Raw genomic sequence first — 19,693 nt, 5'->3', positions numbered from 1 at the left:
TCCGCGTGCAGGTGCAGCGCAGCTGTGCGTGTGTTTGTTTTGTATCAGATGGCGACGTCGTTCAAAATCTCGCCGCAGATTGCCATGTATGTATGGTTCTAATTTTGGATGCGATTTCGATAATGAGCACTTAAACAGACTTACAAAAAAGACAAACAATTGAAAGAGCAGTCCTATGTATATGCGGGCAAGTATAATTTGTACGGACGTTTTGGAAGGACCGCCTTGCGGTACAATCTTTTTTTGCATGGCAGAATTGAATTCATCAAGGCGGAATCAGGGGCCGCATCATCAACAGTTTCTTCTTCCGGCTCCATGCATCACCACAGTGGCGCTAGCTTAGCGTTACTGCATGTAAAGACATGCACAGACTACAGAATCGCCGTCGTAAACCACAATACGGGTCCCTGCATGCACAACGTCTGCCTAGCGCCTGTCACTGCTGTTTTTTCTGAAGGGCTGTAAGCCAAAGCCTGTAACTGTTGAGAAGACCTGTTGCCAAAGACCGGATCGGAGCCACATAGCCTCACGACCAACGAAATTATCACTTGTGTCAGTTGACATGTCGCATGTTTTACTGCACTGATCCCTGATTCCCTGATAAGCTGGAGATAGAAGTAGAACCGCCAGTTAACCATCTAACACGCTCGCAGCCTCGCTTTCGGTACACGTACATGTAGAGATGGATGTCAGACGTGGACAGTGGCGGCACCAATACAATTAATCGAGCGCGATCTGCATGCCCAATTAAGCCCGGTAACGGCTGTTGCAAGTGGCAACTGTTGGAGCACATGACGCTGTTGCACCATACATGCATACAACCTGATCAGTCATCCTTGGCAGGCATGCATCATGCATGCCATCCGAGTTGCAAGTTTCGAGACATATGCATGTAGTATTTCGTCTGCATAAACGAAATGATGCATCCAGAATTTGCTTTTTTGCTTTTCTTTTTCTGGGGACCTTCGTGTAAGTACTCCACGGATCTTCTTAATGATCGATGGTCAGAGCTAGAATAGTCTCTTGCCCGATCGATTGTACCATTCCATCTCTGATTATATACGACCGTACCCAGGCCGGCCGTGGACGAAATGCGGTACGTTGGTGGCGCACCTCACGTACAGGGGGTTGGGTTGGGTCGGGTGGTTCATCGGTATCACACGTACTAGTGCATCAGATGTGTTGTGCAAACCGTGCAACCAACCAGCTGCCATCACCGCCGGGCCATTAATGGCGCACATGGCGTGACGCTGGTGTGCATGCCCTGGACCGTGACGGCGTGACCCTCCCTCCTTGCTCGATCACCTGCTGTTCCGTTCGTCCCTGCTCGATCTCTCATGGGATCAGGCCACCAGGGCCATGGATGGCCGTCGACCCCGAAAAGCTAGCAACTGCTGCTTCGTCAGGCCCAGCTAGTACGGACGACAGCGATGAATTTCGCGTGTCCTTTGGTCGACGGTACGTGCGAGCAAGCGCGCCTTACATTACAACCCGCTCCCGTGCTCACTAAACTCGATTCATTAGTTCCCCATGGCGGTCGCTGCTGTGCAGCACTGTGAATTATCAGTACATCAACTATTTATCGTGCTAGACTGCAACCAAAACAGGGCGCGTACGTACAGATTCGGTGACTACTGAACTCCTGCGCGCGTTTTTGTTCTTGATCTAGTAGTGTTATTATCTGCTTCTCCTAGCCAGTTACTTACTGCTAGTAATCGGACCATATGCATGTACAGCTAAATTACTTAACTGGCATTTCTCAGAGCGCATGCATGTTCACGGTGGTCCAAGAGAGGAGACAAAATTAACGAGGATGATCACGCTATTAAATATTCAGTAGCCGTCTTCCCGCGGTGATCGAACCAATGCCGGCCGGCCCATGCGCCCACCGCATGTGCACGTTGATGGCGAAATGACAATGAATGGCTTTTGTCCCCTTCTAACTGCCGTTTGATATGCGATGATCCATCGCAAAGGGTACTCCGGCGGCCTCCTCCTCGTCAAAATAGGACAAGGTTATCGGCTTATACATTAGGTTTGCAAAAGATATGTACTTTCTGTAATGCTTGTTGTAAATTTCAGTTTCTCACTGTACTTTCCTTTTTTCTAAAGAGTCCTGCTTCATACTGATAGTATATCAGAGTAGGGCCAAAAGGCGCCCCCCCCCCCCCCCCCCCAAAATGATAGTACAATCCATTGTTACAATATAGACCTTAGAAGTATTTTTTTTACAACCAAACCCTTGGAGGCGACGCTCCAAAGTTCACAAGAAGATGCAGACGCATGCCCTCTTTATCACCACCGGGTTTTGCGCAATTTAAAACCTTTTTCGCTACCGACCGGAGTCCGGCCTTCGACTAGCGAACTTGGACTTGGATTGGAGGATGTTCCACTAATTCTACAGGAAGAGGTCCCCATCCCATTGAATTAGGTGATCTCCATTAAATCATCGAGGGAATAAACCCATGAAATGGGCAATGGCTTGCAAGCCGAACTGCTGAAAGGTAGGGGGCCCTGTCGTCGTCGTCGTCGTCGTCTTCCGACCGTCCATCCAAGAACGTCAATGGAGGTTGAGCCGAGCCACAGCTGTTTCGCGACAAGAACAACACATATGGTTTGTGCTATACCGGCGCTAGAGATGGACTAAGAAACTATTGCCGCAGCAAAAGTGGACACACATGACTAACATCAACCTGTTCTAACTTCTAGAAAACTAGGGATGCAAGCGGATCCCGCATATCTCTAGATTTCTGGTCAGTTTTTAGCAAACATTTTAAACTAGTAAGGTATGTTTGGATTGATGCCAAGATGTATGAAACCAATTTATTTGGTCATTGACTAAAATTTGAACTTTGTTTGGATCGTTTCCAATTATTTGTCACACCAATGCTCTTTAAACAACTCTAATTCTATATTTTGGTTAAAATTGGCCAACTCACGGGCAACCAAAACAATGACCGGTTTTCTAGCAAGCCAAAAAATTTAATAGGGTAAACTTGGGCTTTCGCAAACCAACGCACCCTAAATCCTTAGCGGCCTAAAAACAGGACGTTAACATGTTATCGTTTACATCTCTAAAAAAAAACTACAAGTGCCTAAACACCTAAACGAATGGAAAGAAAGAAGAAGATGGGACAAGGAGTACCGCAGAACTACTAACCGACGCGATATCATAGTCCTGAACTTGGAAACAAGATCCTAACCTGCCTATCCTTTTTCAGCTCCCGTCTCCACGAACCAGAACCAGATCGGCAACCCAGTCGTAACAATCGTACCTACAAGAAGCACTAACGAAATTCAATATGCTGCAAAATATTTTTTTTCCCTGCCTTCGTGTGATGCATATGAACACAGCTGCACAAGTCCACATTTCGTGGAGCATTTCCTTGACTAATTCCCGGGAGACATGACAAGCTTGGTCTGTATTATTTTTCTCCGAGTAGAATCATTTCACTATCTGCTCAATTTTCAGTGGTTAGTACTGCTGCTAGTACTACTAGTCTCCTTAATCTAGGAATTAATTAATCTACTATTACTGCATAGCATGGGGCGGTTCAAAGAAGGTACTGCTCAGGCCTGAGGTACTGCCAATGCCAGCCATGGGCTACCTCTTTGACCCACTAATTAAAGATCAACTGGTCTGGTAGTGGTACTAGCTAGCAACGAAACGAAGATGCAAGCACATGACAAGGGTTTGCTTTTACCACGATGCCTTGTCCTTTTTTGCTTGCTTTGCTTTTCTCCCCCATTTGGAAGCCCACCCCACTCGTCGATGCGATGTTCAGACTCCAAATGCGGTGTTGTTAATTATTATTTTTCTGCGAGATGGAGACGAATTAAATCCCTGAGAGAAACAATGACGCCCTTTTCTTTATTTGGCCATGCATCTTTGATCTTCTGACTTTCATGCCACATATTTGTCCACTGATGATGCCCTTGTCTGCTGCGAATTTAGAATGGGAGCAATGCACAATTAAAGTCTCCCCCTCCGGTCATGCTCCAACTAAAACACCTTGGAAGTTCAGGGAAAGTGTTCTTCATAAATAGTACTACTCCTACTCGTATTCCAGTACAAGTCTACACATTGATTTTAGTTGTTAGGCCAGGTTTTCTGTCCTTGGCTGGAGAGTTTACGAAGAACAGAACCTGTCCTTTGCCATCCACTGTATCGTCACTTTGCAGAATAAACAACATGGAACCCGACGCACAGCAGAACAGACCAAGACTTTGGAGTTGGGGAAATAATCATTTCCACATCAAGCCTCAAATTACACAAACCCTCTAGTAATATTTTTTTTTAACCACCCCACTACAACCTCTCTCTGTTCTCTCTCCCCCTCTCTCTCTCTGGTCAATGACAACGAGATGCTGGTGCCAATGTACAGTGTGAGGCAAGCATGTCACAGACGGTCTCCCTCCCGATCTCCTCGAAGATGAGGGTCTCTATCCTGGCGCCGATCTCCCTGACCTCAGGCCTGAGCTCCCTCCATTGCTGCATGTACTGCGACAGGTCCGACTCCACCATGCTGGGGATCCTGGAGATGTCCCCCGCGATCCTCTCCCACGACGAGATCTGCTCTTCGATACGCTTGCTGCGGCCGTTGTTTCTGACCGTCTCCTCATCGTCTTCTTCTTCCTCTGTCTCCATTGCGCGAGCCTTGTCGTGGACGTCGTAGGCGAAGCATGGCGAGGTAGGGTCCTGGAGACGATCTTCCGATGGAGGCGAGCTCCCGGAGGTCGATGGCTTCTCGTCCTCCCCTGCAACAAGAACAGGACCGACAGAAAAAAGAAGAGAAAATCAATCTGAGATGTTAGCATGCTGGGTTGGATTTTCAGTAGACTGTAGAATGTAGATGAGGCCAAGTCAATCGCGTGATCAGTGGAGAGGGCTGCTTACAGCGGGAATGCGCCGGAGAGTCGTCGTCGGAGTGCAGCTCCAGGTCGAGGACGGAGACCGGGCTGAGCTGCCGCGACGAGTCCACATCCATCTCCTCCATGTCCGCCGCCTTCCATCTCGTGTCGAATTCCATGGCGCGGACATCGCATTCGCCGCTGTCGCCGGCGGACCGCCGCAGCCGGCGGAACTCGCCCCGGTCGGCGCCGCCGCCGCCGCCGCCAAGATTCTCCCAACGCAGCACCCTTCTCATGGCCTTGCTGCACAGCACCTTGCTCAGCGCGGACCTCAGGCCGCCGCCACCAATGCCGCTGCTGCTGGCGGCGGCCGTGGCACTGGCGCCCCTCCTCTTCTTGAACCCGTGGTTGCAGAGCCTGAGCAGCCGGCGGCACGCGGCCACGGGGCAGCAAGCTCCTCCTAGACGGCCGCGCCGCAGCCTTCTGGTCTTCTTGGCGGCCTCGACGAGGAACGGCTCCTGCTGCTCCTGGAGCAGCTCCGAGAGCCTCCTCCCGGCGGCCATTGCTGCCGGCTAGCTCCGGCCTCTTCTTGGCGCACACAAAGTCAAACACACACAAACAAAGCGTGTCTCGATTAAGAAGAAATGCAAGGCATCCGGCACCCCCGGTGTGCCCTCATTGCAAGGAGAAGACGGCCCCGTCGTCGTCCGTTGAAGCGGCGGCGGTAATTACGGGTGGGAGGGGAGAGTATTAGTGCGCGCGGAAAGCAGTGCGGTGGTGCGGGGTTCCCTTCCCTTTGTACGCACGCGTGTGAAGTGAAGCCAAGTTGGAGTGGAGGTGGAAGAAGGGGTCGATCATCATATCATAGTATTCTCATATCCTGGGGATGGAGAAGGAGGTGTCTGCTCTGTGTTGTGCAGTGCGTCTGCTCTGCCTGGCCTGCTCGCTCGGGGGTCCCCGGGAACGGTTGTTGGGTAGTGGAAAGGGAGGGGGAGTGTCTCTCTGTGCGCGTGTGGTCATGCGCGGCGGTCCGAGGCAGCGCGGGTACAAGAGGAGCCGGAGAAGAGAGGATTGATCTGACGTGTCGCGCGGCCTCGCAGGAGTGGAAATGAGCATGTACCATTTTTTTTTTCTACAGTCAAAATATGTTACCACGGGGATCCAAAAATACAGAGATAAGACAAATGTAGAATCACAATGTTGCTATGACATCATCATCTTGATTTTTACAAGATTTTCTTGCAGCGATCGACGATGTTGATGGAACTAGAGCATCTCCAGTAGGTCTGACATTTTTCTTTAATTCGTATGACTATCACTGGAATTTTGAAGAAACAAATCAATTTCTACAAAAATCCCTCGATTATAAACGCCCTTGTGTCGAGACTTACCATTGCTCCGTTAGTGTTCCATTTTTTTCTACCTGATAGTATGTTGCATAATAAAGAATGCAATGAAAAATCTTGAAAAACACGGTACAAACGCAGACGCTGACAATACTCAGCCCTATGGACACCTCCGAAAAACTGGGCTGACAGATCTTGAAAGATTGACGAAATCACCGCATGCGTCTTGCTGTTGACGGACACGTCATCTGTCACTGAAAGAATAGCGCCGGTTAAATTCTGAAATAATTTTGGGTGTGCGTTCGACAAGAAAACAGACCACCTAAGTTAAACTCGGTTCACAATGAAAATGAAAATGGTGAATGAACACATGAATCGGGAGAATTCACAAAAAAAATCTATGGGAAACTTTTATACGTATACACATAGGACGTAGCGAGAGACCGGTGCAACTTCAAACTAGTCTCGCAGTTGCATCACTGGCACCCGATAGAAAGCCATCACGTCCTCACTGAAATACGTCAACTTTTGTTGGATTGGATGGCGCCTGAATATCCTGCGGAAGGGTTCAGAGCAAATCTCGGAAAATGGCACCTATAAGAGTCCAGGAAACACAAACACACTCTGAGGTTGGGATTGCAGGCAGTACAGGCGTGCATGCATCTCTGCGAGTTTTGCGTGATGGTTCCCGAGAGATTCAAACCTAATACAGAGCGTGCACTAGCTTGCTCTTTCGCCCAGCCTTTCCAATTAATCGGTGGCGAGTCCCACCAATCAGTCAGTAGGAAGCCGGTGGTACTCCTCCATAAACACTAGATAGAGCCTAGAGGGGCCATTTACCGCTGACACATGTTTGACCTTAAAGTCTCTGTCCTAACGAGACCTTGCTTTGCATCAAGCTTAACCTAACCTTCATAGGAGTAGTACTGCTTTCTAAACGTGCCTTAAAAAGTTCATTGGTGTCCGAATCACTTTCTCATTCCTTTACTCTGCTTACATTCTGGTTTATGACTTAGTTCACAGCCCAATGAGTACATGTGGAGGCCCCCAAATCTCTCATCAGTGCTGCACTCCAGAGAGACAGCGCCGGGGCTACTGCTCCGTCCCACTACCCTTTTCACGACCTACTGCTAGCACAGGACAGGGGCTCCATGGTTCCTCCATCAGCTTGCAAATTATGGTACTGGCACTGCTGCCCTATCTCTTATTGTAAACTTTTGCGGTAGGAGTAGAGCGCGGCCATGGCCATGAAGCCTGTGAGTCGTGCCCAGCCTCCATCAGTGTTTCAGAGTCCCCCCCCCATTGGGGGGGGCTAGGGGCCCCTTTCTGTTGCTGCAAATTTATTGCCAGTAGGCAGCTGAAAGTTCCAAGGAGTCATGGACACACAGCTCAACGAACGGGGTCGGACACATGAGTGGCTGCTGTTTGCATCAGTTGGGATGTGTGTGAATTTTTCGTATAAAACCTGCAACATTTCAACAGTGACCGGCTGACATTCCATTTATGTGATTTTTTTTGAAAAGGTATGTTTGAACAGATGATTGTTGTGCAGTTGCCAGCGGTCGTCAAGCGCTGACTAGCATTAATTGCTCATTAGCGCTCCGGCGTAGGTGTACGTAGCAGAGGACTTGTAGCTAGGGATGTGAACGAGAAACCACAATTTCATGCATCAATCTGAGAACTTTCCCCGCCTAAAAAAAGCCCTTTGGTTTAGCTACCTTGTGAACAGTTCCCAGACTTGAAACAGCAGGCAAAATAGCTGCGTAGCGCCGAGAGGCCTAGACTGTAGAACATCTCGACAGTTTGCTGCTGCTACTACTACTACAGATATGGTATTGTTGACAATAGAACTCATTTTTGTATGGCTGGAACGACTCCCATAGAGCATCTCAGCTCGAAGCCTACTGTGGGAGTGCAAGAGCGGAATGGAAAGGCGCGTCTTCTTTTGGGGCGGTGATCTGACGGTTGACAAAGGTTGAATAATTAGGTAATTTTTATGAATATTTAATTTAAAAAATAATGTGTAAAACATGTAGCATATTATATCATGCAAACTAGACAAATTAAATAGCAACGTACAGAAATAAAACTCATCTAATTTCACGATATGAATAATAAAACTACTAATCAAAATCAACAAAAAAGAGCAGATTACGTACGGTGTTGTACTCTTTTCTTGTGTTTGTTTGTTGAGGTCGGTGACGAGTCCGGTGGCGTCGATGTTCACGCCGGCAGCAGCAGCAGCCTTGACTACCTCCTGGGCAGTGACTAGCGCCTGCGCTTGCGCCTGTGCAGAAGCAGTTGCCTGGGCTTGGAGTTGGGCAGCCTGCTGCTGTTGAGTTAGAGCGGCAGCCTGAGCCACGAGATCTCTGAGGTCGTCGGGCATCGGTGATGAAGATGCCGACGAAACAGGGATGTGAAGAAGCGAGCAGTCGCGTGCGAACGCTCCCCAAAAACCTTATCGACCGTCTCCCGGGCAGGATCTCAAAGGTCGGGGTTTCGGAGGCCTGCTCTCCCGGCGATCTGTGCACGCAGTCGACGGGATGGAGTAGTAGTTGGCGGCGAACAGCGAGATTGGATCGGGGGCGTGACGGCTAGGGTTGTAACGTGGTACGTCCGGAGGCCGCGGTCGTCTTATTATATAGGCACGCATGCGGACTTCGGTTCGGTTTGGGAAACCAAAACCGACTCCGCAATTATCGGGATTTGTTACGCGTCCGCAACGGATTCCGACTATGAAAAAGATAAGCATGACCCCGCCCCGACCCGGCTCAAACTCGAAATCGATCCACGAAAAGCTGCGCGCGCGTCGCGTTGCGTCGTGACGAGGCGAGCGGAGGAGGAGGAGGAGCGCGCATGGGGATTTCCCTTGCTCACTTGCTCAAGAGATGAGAACCAACATACCTTATATATTGGTCCAACTCCCCCTAAACTAGGAAGGTGGGACTATTCCCACTTTCTCATCCCACTCCATGAATCGGCTTTTGAGATTTTTCAGGAATTAATTTCAGATTGGCCCTTGGGCTTAACCCAAAATTCCAACAACGGAAGCGGTGCGTGGCCGCGGCCGGGGTACCTACGAGGTTACTACTAGTCTTTATTACGGGTCTGTTTTGATCATTGACCAAATTTTGGTTCTTGTTTGGATGAAAGCCAACTATTTGACAAGCTATACACTCCATTATCAACTCTAGTTCACAATGTTGGCCAACTCATGGACAAGCAAAACCTCAACCAAATTTTTGACATGACATTTGTGGGCTCAAACCAAACACACTGCTTCTTTCCCTCTCCCCACATCTGTTTGTACAAGCACCTGCCCGTACACATGCCTGCACTGAAACCAAGAGATCAGACCATGTTTGCTTGCTTTGCACACCAGCTTGTGATTGTCTGCCTGCGCAACAGGCAGCAGAGAGCTTCCTTTTGCCCCCTGCCACGGCCACTGCCGCGTTGGCACACGAGGGCACTGCAGCGTGGAGTGGTGTCAAGGCAACCACAGTATATGCACCAAAAGGAGAGAAACTTTGATTTTTCGGACAAAGCGTTGTTGGTGATCGATGATGCAAAAGGCTTATTTATTGCAGGATTGCAGGTGTTCATCAGAAGTTGTACTGTACCACTATTGAGCAGAAAAAGGAAGAAGAATTCATCCTACATTTATTTATTTTTGTTTTTGAATTGATCCTACATGGGCTTGGCATACGGAGCGCCCGACTAGAGAGCCCGGGGTATAAACAGAGCTCGTCGTCTCAAAAAAAAAAAAAAAACAGAGCTCGTCAGTTGGCCCAATCACACAGACAAATGTAAGCGGGCCATGCCCGCCAGTTTTTTCTTACGGAAGCCATGCCCGCCAGTTAAAACGACAGCTCCTCTAATAAAAAAAATAAAATTAAAACGACAGCCAGACCAGAACATCCAAACATCGCCCCTTAAAAAACTCTTAAGACCGAGATTAAGTTACGACCGCAAGAGCATACTTAGGGGACATACTTAGATCATCTGAGAAGGATGGTTACCGAATGTAAACCACGACCTGAAGACGCAAGGGCGCACATCTGCTGCTTTCCACAAGGCGAGCGTGACCGCCCACCCGCAGAATACAAACCTAATCCCGCCCGAAAACGATATTAACGCCCAAAGCAGACAGCTTTTAATTCGGACGCTGGTGGATTAACCTGGAAAGGAACGCATCTGTTCTGCCCCCACGCTTTGATCAGCACTAGTACTACTACTAGTACTCTAAACAAGGACGTACGTCGAATGTACACGACCAATCATCGCCCAGATCGAATTGTCGATGGATCACTCGCAATGCTAGCACTCATGCGCACAGGTTACATTATTACCGCAACGACGGTCAAGATGGCAAGATCTATATGTCACCGTGATTTCATCAGTCTGCACTGCACACTGCACAGCGCGTCTCATGAGGAATTGAGGACATGGATCGACCTGACTTGGCTATTGGGATCATGTCGGAAACTCAGAATACGGTACACGATCATGGAATCACACACGCACAACGAAGAATTCGCAAAAGAAAACAGGGGGGTGGGGGGAATAACTCATATTTGGATACATCATACTACATGGTTTAGATTTTGGTTTGGTGACTTCCCAAATATAGTTCTTTCTTTTTGTGCGCGCGTCGTACGTACTTGCGTCGCAAATGAATCCTGTAATTCTTTCCCATTCTTTCAAATCGATGATTGGTACCCACACGACTATGTCTAAACCCGGCCCATTACCTGCAGGTTAACTTCAGGACCGAAGCTCCCACACCTACACCCACACAACGCATGCCTTTTATCTTCAGAGTCTTCACCGCACGTTACGTTGGGCCAATCAGAGAAGTACATATATATACGTCCACCGGCCGGAGAACGCCACGCACGTAAAGGAAGCGCGCCCGCCTCACACCATCAGCGAAGCCATGGTCTGCTCGAACGCCCCGTGGCCGTGGGCGGCGGCGTAGAGCTGCCCGAGCGCGAGAGCCTGGCGTGCCGCGGCCTCGAGGCGTCGGCCCAGGGCGTCGGCCTCGGCGCGGAGCTCGGCGTTGGCGAGCCGGACGAGCGCGACGCGGCCCCGCGCGGCGCGCGCGCGCGCCGAGAGCTCGCGGTTGCCGTGCCGCAGGCGCGCGGCCAGGGCGCGGAGGTCGTCGAGGTGCCGCTGCTTCCGCGCCCGGGAACGCCGCGCCGACTCGCGGTTCGAGATCTTGCGCTTCAGCCTCCGCTCCTTGTTGAAGACGCCATCCGAGGCCTCGTGGTCTGGGACGCCGCCGATGGCCGCCGAGGCCGCTGCGCACGCGGGGTCTTCGATGGGAAGAAGCGGGTGCGCTGTTAGCTCGGCGTTCGTTCCGAACCCGTTGTTGCTCTGCGGCGCGAATGATTGGAACGCATTGGATCCCTGGGACGTCGTCATGACGGGAAGGATTATAATGGAGTGATTGCGAGCTTGTGATTAAGAGCAAGGTAGGAAGGAGAACGGGGAAAAGGGAGGGGAGAAATGAAGAGCCGGGGTATTTATAGAAGGATTAGGCGGGGTCATTTTGGAATTTTTGAATCATTCGTGGGTCCGTTTTGTAGTGATTAGTGACCTGGATGCCTTTTATTCTTGCATATTTTAATTTTTAAGAAAACCCAAGAATGGGCAGGCAGATGGTACAAACCGTCCAATGCAAGTTTATAAATATAAATCGTATTTGGAAAAGTATGAGGACAATCTTTTGCTTCTCTTTTTGCGAGGCGAATCTAGCTCTTGAATTACTTTAATACAGGTATAATTTATACAGCAGTACTTCAGTACTCTAGTTACATTAGATATGTGAGGATAAGGTCAATTAAAATTCTGAGATGCCTGTTAGTTTCTTAAACTATTGCCACATCGCGCAAAGTTGAAATCTATAAGGCTAAGCTAGATTGGTACGTTTAATTGTCTAAAACAGTTGATATCTATGACCAAGCTACAAGGGAACTTTAGTTAAAGTCAATCTTTCTGAGGAAGGGGCAGGCATTCTGCCAACTGTAGAAGGCGAATTCTCCCGTGCCTGCTACTCCAGCAAGACTAAACGGAGTATTAGAAATGGGCATTTTTGTCTTTTTACATTTTTTTAAAAATAATTTAAAAATTGTTCGAACCCCTCTCTTGTAGTCCTGGTTCTAGTCCGCCGCCATCCTCGCCGGGAGCGCTGCCGCCTTACCAGCCCGTGCCTATCCTCGCAGCCTGCGCCGCCGCTGCTCTTCCAACGGCACTGCCGCCATCGCGACCATCACAGACCCTTGTGCCCGCAGCCCGCTGGACGAGGGCGACGGTGCCAGCGCGGAGAGCCTCACGTTCCTCCAGCGTGCAACAACCGCAATCCACCCAGCCCACGCCGCCAATTCTGCCCTCGCCGTCCTCGCCCCCCAGTGCGTCGCAGCCGTCCTCCACCCAGCCGTGTAGCGTTGTGACGTCGGCGCAGCGGGAGGTGGCCTCCGCCGGCGGCGTAACCTCCTGCGAACAGGGTAGAGGAAGGGCGTGAGGTACTTAGGTGTGTGTTCCGGGATTTTTGGGGGGGGGGGGGGGGGGGTATCAGAAAGTATAAAAGAATCTGAGCCCTTAGATCTAAAAATAGACGGACCAAATTAATTCTAGGGTACTGTAGAAGAGTATGGAAGGGCCAAATTTACAAATCGACACCTAATAATAAAGGGAATAGTGTTTCCTTCGTCGGTCGTCGTCTGTCGCGCGATTTGGGCTTCGGCCTGGGCGCAGCCCAATTGGGGGACTGGTCTGTTCAGCCGACCGAACCATGAGTCCAAAAGAAAATATCGTTTCGTCCCTCCTTGACGCGCGTGCGAGGTGCTGAGCCCGACCTCAAATCCGCACGCGTGTCGCCAAATCTGCTGCTGCACTGCCTCCCCGCGCCTTCGGTGGCCCCCACAAGCCTTCGGATCGGTACTGTTTCTCTTCTCTGCTAATTAGCTGGAGTAGTAAGTAGTTTTCATGATCTCTTTGTTAGTGTAGGATGTTTATGTTTAAAAGTCCGTGGCAACGCATGAACAATGTACTAGTATTTACGGGGGAACGGCCACCCGGTCAAAAACCTACTTCCACTGCAAAATCTCATTTTGGATCAGATGGCCTGTACGAGGATCCCGCTGGACCTCCTACGCACAGGGAGCCGCCCCCACCAAGCACCAGGTCAGATTGATGGTGGTGTCCATTGTAGGAGCAGATCTTCCGCCAAACCTCTATGGTGAAAGTGCATTCTCAGCAGCGTGAAGAACGGATTCAGGTGAAAGGCCAACGCTTAAAAACTGATATTTATGACCAGTAAACGGAATAGATGGATCTTGGGTTAAAGTTAATTAAAGAGGATCGATGGCTAGCTATGCTTTAATTGCTATCTCGGCAGCTCAGCTCGTAAAACCCACGATGCTGCAGCTGTCGACAAGCTCAAATCACTGAAGAAGATAGATGGCACTGGAACCATATCGCTGAAGTTTCTCCGTGATTTTGATGGAATATGACCCCCGCCGCAAAGAGTCGGAGCTTTGTCACGAAGATCGAGAGCGATATCATTGGCATGTCTTTAATGATTTCGATCCATATGTTAAAAGCAGAATTGGCCCGACCATATCTAGTTAAAAGAGTATTTGTTTGGCTGTAAGGCATTAATAGATCTGTTAATCTTGCCAATACTGTATGAATCTGTTGCTAGATAGTACTGGTTCTCCCATAAAACAATGCTTTGAAGTTGAACTCCTCTTCCTTGTGGAAAACTAGAAATGGCATTTTGTTTACCGGTGTTCCTTGGATATCTATTAGACAGGTCCGTGACTACTCGTTCTGAAACTGTCAAGAAAGTGGAAATCGGTGTTTACAGATCCCTTGGATCTGAGAATAGAAGATTTCCTGCAAACATCTGGCCCAGGTGCTGAACTGAAGGCGCCATTTTCAGCTGGGTTGGGTCTCGGGGGTAAGTGTAACTGCTCGTCTCACCTTCTTAGTTTTTGTCGCGAAGTGCGTCCGACGACTCTAGCCGACCGACCGATTTTTGCGGCGGCGGCGTCCGATCCTGCGCGCGTTCCCTCCCGTAGGCCCTGGGACGACACGTAAGTACACGGTGCAGTGCGCGGTAGTCGGCGGATTGAAGCGGCGGGGGCGCCCGGAGGGAGCTGATCCAGCAGGGAGCCCCGCCGCGACAAAAGGGTCGAGATTTGATGGGTAGTCGGCGCCGCGTACGTAGGGCCGCGCGAGAACGCTGTGCTGCTGCCGACGGGAAAGCTAGGGAGCTGCGACAAGGGCCCGGCCGTGGAACGGAACTCGGTTTGGATTGGGGGTTTGGGATCGCTCGGACGCCGGACGGCCGACAACGAGTGAACGCACGGAACATGCATGTTGCCAATCACGGAACATAATTTATTGTGTTTTCGTCCATGGATAATAGGTACTCACTCCGTTCCAAAACACAACTCGTATAGATTTTTCTCATTTGTTTCACAACACATCTCGTTTTTTTCTTGGTACCTGCGTCTGGCCAATAACTACTCATATCCGTTTACTATTAATTCAATATGAGTTATCATGCACTAGAAACGAGAACTGCATTGGTCCAAGTGCACAACTTTATACGAGTTGTGTTTTGAAATGGAGAGAGTAATTTGTAGCAATAGTTGATACTTTCAGGGTCATTTTGATCAGTATTAAAAGAAGAAGAATAAGTGAATTTCACTTTTTACCTCATGTTTAGCAATTTGTAACAGTGTTTGCTCCATTTTAGAATCTATGCTATATTTTAGCCTCTATTTGCACATATGTGACAGATTTAAGGTTTTACCTTATAATCAGTTCGCCTGATTCAGACGTGTTGAGCTCACTGTTCGGAGTGACGTGGCAAGGCTAAGTTGGATGTGTATTTTGCAAACCATTTTCTCTCTTCCCTTTTCTAGATCCGATCCATTTTCTCCCTCACCTACTGTTCCTTTACGATAGCACAAGGAGGAAGATGACAAGAGCCCATCATCTGTCACTTTCTCGTAGGTTGCTAGTCGGTTCAGCTGTGTCATGCTATATATTTGACCGTGCGCAGTAGTGAAGCCTCCGATGCAGTCATGGTAAAGTTCTCGAGAGGAGAACGGCTTGAGAGCTAGATGTGTGTGGCCGGCATTTTTTAGTTTCCTCGTAGGGAGAATAGGGTGATTTGCCACGTCGCTTTGAACACTGAGGCCGACATGTCAGAATCGGACTGATTGGTTAAATGGGATACAACTTGTCGCGTATGTACAAATATAGGGTAAAATGTGGCAACGATTTTAAGATGGGGTAAACAATGTCATAAATTGCCAAACAAAAGGTAAAACATTTCACTCTAAAAAGACATTAAAATATAAAGACACGTGATTACAATGCCATGTCCACTCAATTCTACAAGATTGTGGTTTAACTGAACACCAGGAAAACAGATGATTCTTAACAAGACGTTTAAGTGGATGAAACATTTACTATGAAATATTGCAAAAGAATCTTTAGAAAAAATCGTTATCATTTGATCCTGCAAATCAAATAACTCATAAAAAAATAAATATCTAAGGATTCCAATCCTTCAAAATCCCTATAAGAATCCTTTGAATAAAAAAGAAGGCTCTTGGTACAAACAAATTAATAAACATCCTATGAATCGAAGGATATGGCGCACCACTGTCCGTCTGACAGCATGCTTGATGCTTGCATGACCCCTCACACTCTCGGCTGTCTCACAGCCACATGAAAAACCGATAATAACACCTGATGTACGTAGGCAATTCGGTTGCTGGCTAGTCACCACCGCAGTGTCACCAATCATTTACGGAGAACCGGGGAAAAGAAAAGAAGAAAACAGAACTTGTACTGGCTGGTATCAATGCCATCCACAAGTTTTTCAATCTTGAGGCAACTGTAACAAGTATCTCTTGTCTCAGTCTCGCTAAAGCTCATGCACTCGCTCCTTTTGGATAAAGCATGCTACGCCTCTGTGCACGCCCATTCCTCGCAACTTAGTGGGTGGCAAGAGAGATCAGGCACCAAAAGATGAAGATCAGGTGCATGCACCATTCATTTTCAAATGTCGTCCATGTTTTCGAAATTTTGCGACGAGTGTCGCTAGGTTGGTGAGTGATGCATCTCTTCTCTCTCTTTGTTTCTTCAGCCATGCTATACGTACGATTAAATTTGTACAACATTTTGATACGATTAGACTCTGATCAACCTGCTGTCAGTCAGTGGGAACATCACCATGCAGTAACTTGTGAGTCTGGTCGTACGCATATCGTACGCGATATGTCGTACGCAAGGCATTTGCGTTGTTTCTTTGAAAAGCCTCTAGTGCTAGTGCTAGCTCGCTGCAAAATAAAAAAATAAAATGCTAGTCCTAGAAAAGGGAGATGCGTCAGTAATGGACACCCTAAGTCTCCCCCAAGTCACAGATAGAAGTACTTGCCAAGCTTGCAGAGGACAGATGGCACGGCATCACTCCAAGTCTACATAAAATACTTTGTCTATGTAGAGTTTGTTAGTTTCGCCTTGCATGCATCTGTATGCACGATGGATTGATGGGTATGCTACATAGCTCCATGGCTTTACATAGTTTTAGGGGCAAAAGGTGCGCGGAATGTAGCCAAACACATGGGGTGCATCAAGATTTTGAGGATAAAGCTTTGTGTTCGTACTTTCGAAATAAGATTGTTCTAGTCGAGCGAGAGAGCTTTTCAGGGCAGCATGTGAGCTGTTTTTGGTCCCGTCTGCGAGACATGGGGGTTGCACTAGATTGGAACAGGTGTCCGATTGAGGAGCACAGTTTTTGGACACTTTGGGCCGCTTTAGATTCTCCTTTGCCCCTTTGTCTGCTAATATGTTTGCTCTTTTTTTGGGGGTTATTTTTCCCGTTAACATAAACATACCTGCAAATGTGAATTTATAGATTACTTGGACACTCGTACAATTATGGTAAATACTAGCTAAATGTATGTGCATTGGGAAGGAATTAAAAATATTATTGTATGAGTTGTTTAGATGCTTGTGTTTCCATATTTTACATTTTTTGCCAAATAAAAATTACGCCAATACATATATATATATATCAAACCAGTTATAATAAAAGATCACGACAAATTTATCTACCGCATAGAATAAGTCTCAGTTACTGTGATTCACTAGCAACTTAGGTACTCCCTCTGATGCATAAAAAGTGTCATCCATTTTGTGATAAATTAGTATAAATTTTGTACTAAGTGGACGACACGTTTTATAGATCGGAGGAAGTAGTAGTTTTGGTAGAGCAAACAAATGATTACGAACTCAGGTTACTATTTTTTTCAAAACTCAACTCAATATGATAAAAAAGATAATTAATAATTAAAAATGACACGAATAATGCATATCATTTTCACATGTACCATAGCCGTTGCTGCTCAGTATCAGGCACCTCGACATTATTTTTATTTTATTTGAGACGTTTTATACTTATGATGAACATTTATAATAGATACGTATCTTTTCTAAAAAAATGCCTCTTATGGATGAAAAAGAAGGTAAAAACAAAATATATTTAGCGAAAACCAAAAACACGCAAAGCAAGAACGCTGGACTTCAATTTGGATATTTGTACGGATGGCCCATAGGCCTTTTCCCCTTCGTTTGCTCCCCCGTTTCGGGAGGTCAGCTGAATAAGGCCGTAGTGGGCTGGGCACCATGCTCGTAAGGAGACACTTGTTTCGGCAGTCCAAGGACCAATTTTCGCATCAGATTCCGATTCATTCATCGTACTGATCCGATCCGTATATCATTCCCTATAAAAAAAATCTATAACGTGCTACATGCCTACATTTCGTAAAAAGAATCAATAACGTGCTAACAAAAGCTGTCTATAACAAAGTAAAACATTGTTGCAAACTCCTGGGTACATACATGATACAACATTATACCATTTCAGTGGTGTAATTTTTTTAGCTTTGCTGAAAAGCAAGTTGCACTTGCTGCCAATCGGCCATCGCCCGCACGGTGCCGAATGATTCAAAATAGGAGTAGTTAAAGACACAGCAAAACAACTGCATGACTGCAGGTGGGCTTTGTTTACGAAGATGCATAAATAAGAGTTGACGAATGACTGGTTCTGCATCTGAAAAACAATAAAGGCCACTAGCTATTTACTTAATGTAAGCAGTAGTGGCAGCGTGACAGCGCTTACTCTAAAAGCGGGCACTGTGCGCCGTGCTCGTAGATGCGTCAGTCCACACCAATTTATCACATCGGGCGGACATTCACCACATTGTGTCTCTAGACCCAGAAAAAAATGGCAGTCCCTTCCCTGAAGTAGTGAAGTGAAATCGGAACAAAAATTAAGTTTTACTTATGTTTCGTTCAGGTGACACTAGGATTTTTATTTATCAATGTTTTATTTCAGTCGTGAAATATGAGTGAAACTGGAATGAAAATTTCAAGTTTTATTATTGTTTATTTTGTTTTCACTAAAATTTCACTGGATTTCAGAAATTTAGGAAGGGGCCTCACAGGGCCTCCATGGTGCCCTAAACGTGCCCCAGTTAGATCATGATCATCTTGCCTATCAAACCGTCGTGCATAACAATAACAATTCATCTACATGGAGCACTTTGTTTGAACATTGCAGTATAAATTTCTATCACCGTTGCTCGTCATATGTATCGTTTTGTTTAGATATCACGGCAGAAAACATTCGTTTTGAGTACAAGTAGAGCATTGCAAAAAGGACAAAAAGGTACAATTTTTTCCGTACGATCATATGACCAAGTTCCACTATCCAGTGATAACATAACAAATGTTCACATGCCCATGTAGTCCAAAGTATACTTGCCGCAGACAGATTCTAGTAAGTAGCACAAAAAACCTTCGAGCGATTCGCCTAACTTGGATTTGGATGAGCGGGGTTCCTCTTTTTGGTCAAACGGATGAGAAATGGATAGGACGTTTGAATGGACATGGTGGATAACATGTGAAAATATTACTGTTTGAAACTTTGAATGGATATGATTATTGACAGCTGGAGCGTGGAGATGTGTGTGATGCAGCCTGGTACTTAAGCGCAGTGGGTTGGAGGAAATTAGAGACGTGGTGGAGGAAGTGAAAAAAAGACATTAGTACCATTTTGAGTTTGGAAAAGAGGGTGTACACCTTATATCTTGAGAAAGAATGAGTAATATCAACGTTGGCTTTTGTGTATGGAAAAAAAATTAGAGCACTATCACTAATTTATTGTAAAGCGTCAGTGCGCGGCAGTGTACTATCCGCAACGATCTGTCGGAGAATTGAGAGATGCCCGTTCCAAATTTCTAACTAAAACTTAGCCACTCAGGAATGAGTACGTACATTTCCGACAAAAATGGAAGGGATAAATTGACATAGTAAAACAACAGGGTATGAAACAGGAAGTCTGAGTACTCCTAGCTAAATCATCTTCTTTTTTGGCAGTAGAACGTTAGCACGTAATTATAGAAGTA

The 19,693-nt window shown here is 47.2% G+C and overlaps 2 protein-coding genes across 2 annotated transcripts; both read right to left on the bottom strand.

The window, feature by feature from the left end:
• Positions 1-4,129: 4,129 nt before the first annotated feature.
• On the bottom strand, positions 4,130-5,861 carry LOC100832084. Its single transcript, XM_003559541.4, has 2 exons — positions 4,898-5,861; positions 4,130-4,758 (listed from the first exon to the last, which is right to left on the bottom strand). The coding sequence occupies exons 1-2, from the start codon at positions 5,412-5,414 to the stop codon at positions 4,352-4,354; spliced, it is 924 nt and encodes a 307-aa protein (XP_003559589.1). The 5' UTR covers positions 5,415-5,861; the 3' UTR covers positions 4,130-4,351.
• A 4,869-nt stretch (positions 5,862-10,730) lies between these two features.
• Positions 10,731-11,686, bottom strand: LOC100831782 (bZIP transcription factor 2). Its single transcript, XM_003559540.4, has one exon. The coding sequence runs from the start codon at positions 11,619-11,621 to the stop codon at positions 11,115-11,117; it is 507 nt and encodes a 168-aa protein (XP_003559588.1). The 5' UTR covers positions 11,622-11,686; the 3' UTR covers positions 10,731-11,114.
• Positions 11,687-19,693: the final 8,007 nt, after the last annotated feature.

Source organism: Brachypodium distachyon, chromosome 1 (assembly GCF_000005505.3).
Source record: "Brachypodium distachyon strain Bd21 chromosome 1, Brachypodium_distachyon_v3.0, whole genome shotgun sequence".
Lineage (NCBI taxonomy): Eukaryota > Viridiplantae > Streptophyta > Magnoliopsida > Poales > Poaceae > Brachypodium > Brachypodium distachyon.
This window is presented reverse-complemented; position numbering and strand designations above follow the sequence as displayed.